The sequence below is a fragment of the Priapulus caudatus genome, unplaced genomic scaffold (assembly GCF_000485595.1).
Source record: "Priapulus caudatus unplaced genomic scaffold, Priapulus_caudatus-5.0.1 Scaffold847, whole genome shotgun sequence".
In the NCBI taxonomy this organism is placed as follows: Eukaryota; Metazoa; Priapulida; class Priapulimorpha; order Priapulimorphida; family Priapulidae; genus Priapulus; species Priapulus caudatus.
In genome coordinates, this window is record NW_014577908.1 from 98,150 (window position 1) to 108,257 (window position 10,108).

At 45.2% G+C, this 10,108-nt stretch overlaps 1 protein-coding gene across 1 annotated transcript in view; it reads right to left on the reverse strand.

The window, feature by feature from the left end:
• Window positions 1-3,431: 3,431 nt before the first annotated feature.
• The window catches only part of LOC106813946 (solute carrier family 22 member 21-like), a 14,979-nt gene continuing 8,302 nt past the window's right edge, over window positions 3,432-10,108 (reverse strand). Inside the window, exon 6 of the mRNA XM_014818192.1 lies at window positions 3,432-3,680. Coding sequence (XP_014673678.1) covers window positions 3,480-3,680 — 201 coding nt within the window. The 3' untranslated portion in view covers window positions 3,432-3,479. The remainder of the gene's footprint in view (window positions 3,681-10,108) is intronic.

The window sequence follows — 10,108 nt, forward strand, 5'->3', positions numbered from 1 at the left end:
AGACGCGGAATCACAAACGTCTTCCGCAGCGACATCGCTGGACGTTGTCCTGCAACGACAAATTCAATGCACAAAAATCAATTCAACTAATTTAACTAAAATTAATTCAATGCACGCGAATTCGATGCAACCGCGCATCGACCCGGAATAGTTTAGCACATATATATATATAGCACATTAGATTAGTTAATGCAAACTATATATACCGGGGTTCCAAACTAGGATTGAGCAAAAAAGGAGGATAGGGCCTACCTAGTCATATCTCGTGACGGATAGACAGGAGTAGAAATTAACTTTTGAAAAAGGGAGTCTGCAGCAAAATGAGGGAGTCCGCAGTCTGCCAAATTTTCTTTGGACATTTGCTGAAAAAATATAGTAATTCCGTGAGGCCGTGCTCTGGAATGAACTAGTTAGTATAGCAGAATTTTCAGGGAGTCACACGGACTCCTCCACATGTCAAATCAGGGAGTTCGACAGTAAATCGGGTTTTTGACTCCGCACTCGCGTTAATTTCACACCCTGGATACAGTTACATGTGTAGAGAGAGAGAGAGAGCTAGATACAATAATGTAGATACAACTCCTACTCTTGTTGGGTTACATTACTGTATTTGATGTAGATAGTGAGAATGCATGGTTCTTCCCTAGTTATCAGTTCACTGCAGCGTGCAAGCTTGGCACTCGCCCGCTCGCCAATGACGAGTGAAAATAATATCGGGCGAGTGAAAGCTAAAGCTGACTCGCCCATGTTGGCGAGTAAAAATAATTGTCTAAAACTTTAATCAAATGTTGGTTCCAAACAATCCAAATATATCCAAACATTGATGAAATACAGTTGTAGTGATTGTGAAAGGCGGCTATCCCACGACATCCTCACTTTATATTATCAAAGGTCGCCAAAAAAAGCAACCCGCGAGAGCGTGCAGCGCCAGCACGGCGCGGCTGTGTATACGTGCCTGAGGCGGCATATTGATTGATGTACGGGGAGGGGGCAGGGGGAGTGCACGATTGTTTAAAAGTCACGTTGGCTGGGTATTAACAAGTCAATAAAATCGGCGTAACGTGGCATTTCATTGATGGGGCAAAGCAGCCCGAGAATAAAAGTAAATTAAATAAAAATGAAAACAGCAACTTTTACAGGAGCTGTGCCTTGAATTTTTGAGAAAAGTGATCAATGAATTACATGTGTAGTTAAATCAATGGTGTTTTTGTGTTTTTTCACTATTGTTTGACAAGCATTTTTGTTTTAAAATTTGGGCGAGTACAGATTCCGTTTGGGCGAGTTAACTTATTGACTCACTCGCCCAGTTTGGCGAGTGGTTTTTATTTTAAAGCTCTAACACTGCACTGTCATCAGAATACTCTCTTCCAGCATTTTGCAACTTGCAACTAGCACTGTTACAGACTCAGATAGAAGGCTGTTGACAATTTTATACACGCAAATCTAACCCCGCGCGGCAGTCGAGATCCAATCCGGCGTCAAATTTTGACCGAGAATCGAAACAGTTAACCCGGACTTGCACCATCATTGTGTAATTGCAAACACTAATGTCTGGTATCTACGTAGCCACAAGTTCCCTTCTCGCTTAACACAACGTTGGCGAGAAGGTGTAATGCTAGCCGCACACTATCCGACCCGAGCGTAATTTGAAGGCTTACAATTGGATTGAGATGTTCTAGTTTGGCTCGAGAGGCTTAAGATTGGCTCTGGAGGTCATTCTGGCCCGATTCGAATTTTGAATCGGGAGCAGATCAAGTCGGATAGTGTGCGAGGGCTTACGACGCGACTCGGATAGTGTGCGTAGCCATCCGACCCGATCGGCGAGCGCTGAAGAAAATTTACCAATCACAGAGCAGCGCCATGGGAACCGCATTCGAATGGAATGGCATTCGAACCATGGGAAACACTCCCGACCCTTAGTACACGCTAAATCCGCTTGAAACGCCACGAGAGTGCCATGGTTTGCGTCAACTTTGAGTCGGACAGTGTGCGGTGGCCTCCCGATCGATCGGGAGCGGGTCGTATAGTGTGCGGGGGCTTAAGTCAGAGTTACAACCTACAACCTACGACGTGTAACAGTCGGAGAGCATGGTCGGTTTAGTATCTACGATGATTGCCTAATTTAACGCATTGTAGCATCAAAAAGCTTTCATCTACTTAGCCTTAAACTTACAATGGACACGTTCAATTGAAGAACGGTGGCAGAAGAATCATTGAAATTGAATGACACCGAGACACAGCCAGTGGCAGTGTTGCACTGTTTGGCACAAAAACTGTAGTGTAGGATGTAGCATAGCCGGTATATAATAAACCTAATTATTATTACATAGACTATATTATGTTGAGCCTAGTTCAACAAAAAAGCAGACTTTGGTAGTTTAGATAGAAGATGACACGGTGTGTGAGACAAACATATACAAAAACTAATAAACATGAGAAAATGTTTGACGTTGCCAAACAGAAGAGGACATATTGCTTTAGTGGCGCCATCTACAGGGGCATTTTTCCATCATATAATTTCTCTAAGGATATATTATTTCTTTTTCTATCATATATATAATCCGCGGAAAATGGCTTGATGTATTAAGTTATTAACCATTTTCCATTTCATTTTGTGATTCTAAATTTCTATTACTGATAATTATGATTTCGTTATCTTACTAAAGGGTTTAATTTTCATCCCGATAATAAAATCAATCATATTATATTCTGAATTACATGTTATTCTACTACTCGTTATTGTAACATTTTTCTGCCAGTGTAGGCTTTTGTCTGCTCTTTAATTTAGTGCTTTGGTTATTATTCTATTAGTTTATATTATACATCTGTATTTATATATCTTTAATAGGTATGACCAGTATATAATCTGAAATAATTATAACATCAAGAGTGTATAAAGAAGGTTTATATAAAGTTTTATAAGGTTTATAAATAAAGGAGCCTTCTTTATACGCTCTTGATAGGGTAACATCTATGTCCACTAGTGATGGGCAGCACGTTGTATCTCGACCAATGCAGTGCTAACATCCAAAGTGGTTTCAATCCTTATTTAGATAATAGAAAAAATATGATATTTTTCTGAATAAATATCGTTCAACACTCATTATGCGAACAGTTTTTCAATGTGAATTTAGTCTCCGCTGTACTACCGCTGTACTTAAGGACGATTTTCTGCCAGTGGGATGAGAACCTATAACCTCTTTCTTCAGCAACTGACTGAGCCAACTTGTGCGATTGCTCACATTTCATATTTCCTATTCATATCAATATATATCATATATATATATACATAGTCATATCATATTCATATCAAATTTAATATGTTCTATGTACCACAGCGCTAAGCTTCACAAATAATTAGTGGCGGTAGTTTGTTTTATATAAAGCGCTCGACATTTTTTATTATACAACAAAATATCACAAGAATCAGCTTCGTTTATTTTCTTTATTTCACTAACGTGATCTATAATCACATATCATCATAGCATCGCGGAAAGCTCGTCCTTTTTCGCACTAGAGTCCATCGGTTTAGTTGCTTTTCCCTCCAATAGATGGCAGTCATCTAGCGTGTCCATGAGTGGAACGTCTGCGGTTTCTGGCATGAGGAGTATGACTATGATGCTGAGAAGTCCACAGCTTCCAAATATGAGTAGTTGATACTGTGAAGAGGACACCGTACTCTGAATAAAATGGAAAATCAAAAATCAAATCGGAAACCATGAAATGAAATACAGTAGACGCACGCACGCTCACATGTACACGCGCGCACAGAGACACGCACGCACGCACGCTCACATGTACACGCGCGCACAATGGTCATCCCGAGTCCTTTTCACGATCCCCCCCACGTCCCAAATATCGTCACCGTACGTCGAGCGGTTAAGATTTGTGCCCAACTGTTGACAGCCAGACAGACGGACGGGACGGACTGATGCACGAACAATCATGCGATTCTACAAGCTGCATCTGACTTCGTCAGATGAGCTAATAATATAGGAACGAGAATATACGAGAATGTAAAATATACTTATATAAAATGTAAACTGGAATAAACAGATAAATCAAGGACTAAACACAATCTGTGGCAAAATACACGGACCCACACGTACTAACCACAGACTGCTAACGAACTGAATTTTAACAATTATCGAATCTCGACAATCCGTCATTATTACATTCTGATTCATAGTACATGGATTTCCCCATGAACGTGGCAGCCACATACCAGCACCTGCTTTCACACTAACACTGCTTTACAAGCTCCCGCTGCTGGTATGTGGCTGTCACAGATCACGCACATGCCTCGTACCTTGGTCTAAAGTGTATCTAAGGCCGTCTTAAGCTCACGGTCAGACGTATACACACACATACACACACGCACACGTGCACACGCACACACACAGAGACGCACGCACGCACGCGCACACACACACACACACACACACACACGCACATTCCCCGTACCTTGGTCTGCAGCGTGTCTAGGGCCGTCTTAAGCTCACGGTCGGACGGATACACCTTCACAGCCAGCTCTGTGAGCTGCACGGCCTGATCGCCGAGCCGCTCTGAATAAATAAACGCCACCAGTCCCGTGCAGAGGGAGCCAGCATAGCAGAACACCAGCAGCACACACACCTGTCGTATGTACGAAATGTATTAGTTACACATGCACGCCTGCGCACCTGTCGTATGTACGAAATGTATTAGTTACACATGCACGCCTGCGCACCTGTCGTATGTACGAAATGTACGGTTAGTTACACGCGCACGCACACACGCACGCGACGAGAGAGAGAGAGAGAGAGAGGAGAGAGAGAGCGAGACCGAGAGAGAGGAGAGGAGAGAGGCAGAGGGAGAGAGACGGAGAAGCCCCGGAAGAGAGGCAGAGAAGTTGAGGAGAGGGGCGCGAGCAGACAGAGGAGACAGACAGAAAGAAGGAGAGAGATGGAGAGAGAGAGAGTGAGGGGGCTGAGAGACAAAACATAGAGAGAGAGAGAGAGAGAGAGACCAGGGTCGCCAGCAACAGCTTTTAAGAGAGAGAAGACAGCCAACAGTATGAGAGAGACACACACCAGGTGACGAGAGAGCTCCTTACAGCCGCTAGCAGGTTGCTCACGGTGGCTGCGACAATCTCGCCGCCAGCGTGGTGGACCCAGTGGCCAGCAGGACGCGGCGCGCGCGTCACTCGGATACCAGTCGCCGATGTCGGTTCGCTCGGTGGGCAGCCCGATGATCATCAGACGGGATCACAAACGCTTCCGCAATGCGACAATCGCTGGCACGTATCCGACCGTGCAACGGACAATCAATGCCACAAAAAATCACATTCCAGACTAAGTTGTAACTAAAATACATTCAATGCGACGCGATTCGGAATGCAACGCGACATCGACCCGCGACATAGTTTTGCACGATATAGTATAGTATAGACATATAGAGTTAGTTTATGCAAAACTATAGTTATAGCCCGGGTTCCAACACTAGCGATTGAGCAAAACAAGGAGGATAGGCCTACCTATCATATCTCGTGACGAGAATAGACGGAGTTAGAAATGTAACTTTTGAAAAAGGGAGTCTGCGAGGCAAAGATGAGGGAGTCCGCAGGCTGCCCAAATTTTCTGTGGACATTTGCCTGAAAAAATATAGTATTCAGTCCCGGAGGCCGTGCTGCGTGGGAATGAGACTAGTTAGTATCAGGCGAATTTGCAGGGAGTCCAGCACAGGACTCTCCGACATGTCAAATCAGGGAGTTCCGACAGCTAAATCGGGTTTTGAAGCTCCGCTGAACTCGCGTAATGTTGCACACCTTGGATACAGCTTTACATGGTGAGAGAGAGAGGACGAGAGCCTAGATACGAATAATGTAGGGATACAATTCCTACTGGCTTGTTGGGACATTACGATTTTGATACGTAGATAGTGGAGAATGGCAGGTTCTTCCCTACGTCTATCATTCACTGCAGCGTGCGAAGCTTGGCCACTCGCAGCCGCTCGCACAATGACGATAGTTGCAGAAAAATAATATTCGAGGGCGAGTGAGCTAAAGCTGACTCGCCATGTTGGCGACGTAAAAATAATTGTCTAAACTTTAATCAAGATGTTATAGCGTTTCCAAACAATCCGAACTTATATCCAAATCATGATGAGATACAGTTGTAGTCATTCGTAAAGGGCGCTATCACCACGACTCCTCACTTCATATATTATCAAAAGGCTCGCCAAAAAGCGAAGCCGGAGAGCAGCTGCACGCGGCCAGCACGGCGCGGCTGTGGTATACGTGCCTGAGGCGGCGGCATACTGGAAATTGATGTGACGAGGAGGGGAGGGGACAGTGCACGATTGCTTTTTAAAAGGTCTTGTTGGACTGGGTATTCAACAACGTCAGATACAATCGTGTGCGTATACGTGGGCAATTTCATTGAGGGGCCCAACAGCAGCCGGGGAGCGGAATAAAAGATAAATTAGAAATAAAAATTGAAACAAGCAACTTTTACAGGAGCTGTTGCCTTGATTTTTGAGAAAAGTGATCAATGAATTAGCATGTGTAGTAGAATCAATGGTGTTTTTGTGTTTTCTCATTTTCACTATTGTTTGACACAGCCATTTTTGTTTTAAATTTCGGCGCGAGATACAGATTCCGTTTGGGGCCGAAGTGTTTAATTTATTGACTCACGTCGCCCAGTTTTGGCGCATGTGTTTTCTATTTTAAAGCTCTCAACCAGCTGCAGCTGTCATCAGTGAATACTCCTTCCTAGCATTCTTGCAAACTTGCCAAGTAGCCACTGCTTACAGACTCGAGATAGAATGGCTGTTGACCAATTCTTATACACGCAAATCGTGAGAACCGCCGCGCTGGTCGGCTTGTAGTCGGAGCATTCCAATCCGCAGCAGTCAAATTATCTGAGCCGAGAATTCGAAACAGTTATGTGCATTCCCCCTAACCGACGGACCTTGCGACCATCATTGTGTACACTGCACAACACTAATGCATCTTCGGTATTACGTAGCCACCAAGTTCACCTTCTCAGCTCGTAACACAACGTTGGCCCGGAGAAGGTGCTAATGGCTCAGCCGCCACACTATCCGACCGCTTCCATCGTCTCCAATGAGCCCGTAATTTGATAGAGCTTTAAATTACAGATCCTTGCGGATTGGAGATGTTAAACCTCTAGTCCTCTTGGACTACAGCTCGGCAGGAAGAGGCTTCAAGTATTTTTGGCTCTGGCCACGCGTCATTCTGGCCCGATTCGTACTTTTGAATCCGGGAGCAGATCAAGGCTCGGATAGTGCTGCGGGAGGGCTTCACGACCGCGACTTTTCGGCATAAGTAGTGACGGCTGGACTGCCTACCCGTCAACTAGCTCCGCCCAAGCACGCGCGGGAATCGTGCGTAGTCCCGCTCGAATGGAAGAGCCAATATTCACCAATCACAGGGATGCTTTCCGCCGAGCGGCGCATGGGGAACCGCATTCGGCGAGATAGCGAATGGCATGCGAACCGATGGGAGAAAACACTCGGCCGGACGCCTTAGTACACGCTAAATCCGGCTTGAAGAACGCCAGGGGATGAGTGCCAAATCTGAATTTTGCGCGGGTGTGCAATTTGAGGGTCGGACAGTGTGCGGTGGCCTTCCGACCGCCTGCGATGCGGGGGAAAAACGCAGGCGCGCTGCGAGCGGGGTACGGTTTATAGTCGAGTGCTCGTGGGCTTAAGCTCAGGTTTACAAGGCGCTCTACAGACCGTACGACGCCTGTGTACAGCAAATGTCTCGAGGAGGCTGCGATGGATGCGCGCCGGTTCAGTATCTACGGCATGATTGCCTCGAATTTAACGCCTGTAGCATCAACAAAGCTTTCATCTACTTAAGCCTTAAGACTATACGAATGACACGTTTCAATTGAGAACGGGCTGCAGAAGAATCCATTGAAAATTGAAATGACACCGACGACACAGCAGGCAGTGTCTTTGCCCACTGGTTGCGCACAAGAAAAACTGTAGTGTAGGACTGTAGCACTAGCCGGTATATAATAAACCGAATTAGTGTATTGACGTTTAGACTATAATTATGCTTGAGGCCATAGGGTTCAACCAAAAAGGCAGGAACTTTGGTAGTTTAGATAGAAGAGTGACACGGTCGAGTGACACTGCACACGTCTGTGTGAGGACAAACATACTACAAAAACTAATAAAACCATGACGAAAATGTTGGACGTGTGCCACAACAGACACGAGGAACATATTGCGTTTAGTGGCCGCCATCTAACAGCGGGCATGTTGTTTCCGTCCATCATAAATTTCTCTAGGAATTATATTATTTCTTCTTCATGATCAATATAATAGATCAGTCGGAAGAAGTGAGTGCCTTGATGTGAGTTAATGCTTATTGAACTCCATTTCCATTTCATTTTGTGATTGCTAGAATTTCTCATTACTGCATTGAATTATGATTCGATTTAGTCTTTACTAGAAGGAGCGTTTAAATATTTTCATCCGATAATAAATGCGAATCATATTATGATTCCTGGAGATTACACTGTTCATTCTACTACTCGTTATTGTAACATTTTCTGCCGAGTGTAGTTGATGCTGCCTATTTTAGACTTAGTGCTGTTGTTATATTGCTATTAGTTATATGATACATCATGTAGTATATATATCTGGTTAAATAGCTATGGACCAGTATATATCTGAATATATATAACATCACAGAGGCTATAACATGAACGTTTTGATAGTAAAGTTTATCAAGTTTATAATAAAGAGCGTTCTTTATGACGTGGCGTGATAGGGTAAGACATCTATGATCCACTTGGGTGGATGACGCAGCGACGTTGTGTATCTCGAACAATGCAGTGCTAACATCCAAAGTGGTCTTCAATCCTTATTACGTGCTGATTATAGCAAAAAGTACCTGATATTTTTTATGCTGAATAAATATCGTTCACACGGCTCATGTATGCCGAACAGTGTTTTTCAATGTTGAATTTCAGTCTCTGGCGTACTACGCTGTACTAAGTGACGATGTTTCTGCAGAAAATAGTGGGCGAGAGAACTACTACAGCCCTCTTCTGTCCAGCCAACTGACTGCAGGTGCCAACGTCGTGTGCGCCTTGCTCACATTTCATGATTTTGCCCTGTGATCTCATATCAAGTGTATTATCAGTATAGATATGATACGATAGTCGTGGAGCGAGGGGGTATTCATATTCAAAGTTTAATATGTTCTATGTAGCCACAGCCGCTAAGCTTCACAAATAATTGAGTGCGGTAGTGTTGTTTTAATAAGAGCGCGTCGACATTTTTATTGATACAAGCAAAATACTCGACCAAGGAATCAAGCTGGGGTTGTATGTTCTCTTAATTCGACTAACTTGATCTCATAATGCACATATCTAGTACAGTAGCATCGCGGAGGAAGGAGTGCGTCGTTTTTCGCACCAGTCAAGTCGCGTTTAGTGTGCTTTTCCGGCTCAATAGATGCGCAGTTCATCTAGCCGTTGTCCATGAGTGGAACGTGCCCCTAGCGGGTTGGCTGGCTGTCTGGATGGAGGGTCAGTGTTCATGACTATGAATGCTGAGAAGTCAGCAGGCTGTTCCAAATGATGAGTAGGTTGATTACTGTGAAGCAGGACACGCGCTACTGGAATAAAATGGAAAAATCAAAATGCAAATCGGAACCATGAATGAGAATACAGTAGACGCACGCACGGCTCACTGTAGTATACCACGTCAGCGGCAGCAGTAGGAGTGGACGCACGCACGGCACGGCTCACGATGTACGACGCGGGCGCACAGAGAACACGGCCAGCGCGAGCGCACGCGCTGCACAATTGTACACGCGCGCACACGGGCACGGCGCACAGAGACACGGCCACGCACTGCTCACATGTGGGTACACGGCGCGCACAGAGACACTCACGTCAGCGGCACGGCTGCAGCGATGTAAAGCGCGCGCACACGAGGCGCACGGCACGCACCTGCACATGGTACGGGGGGACGGCGGCGCGAAGAGAGCACGCAGCGGCACGCACGCTCAGCATACGACGCGGCGCGACCACAGCAGCGGCACGCGACGCTGCACAGTTTCTCACGCGAGGCGCATCACAGA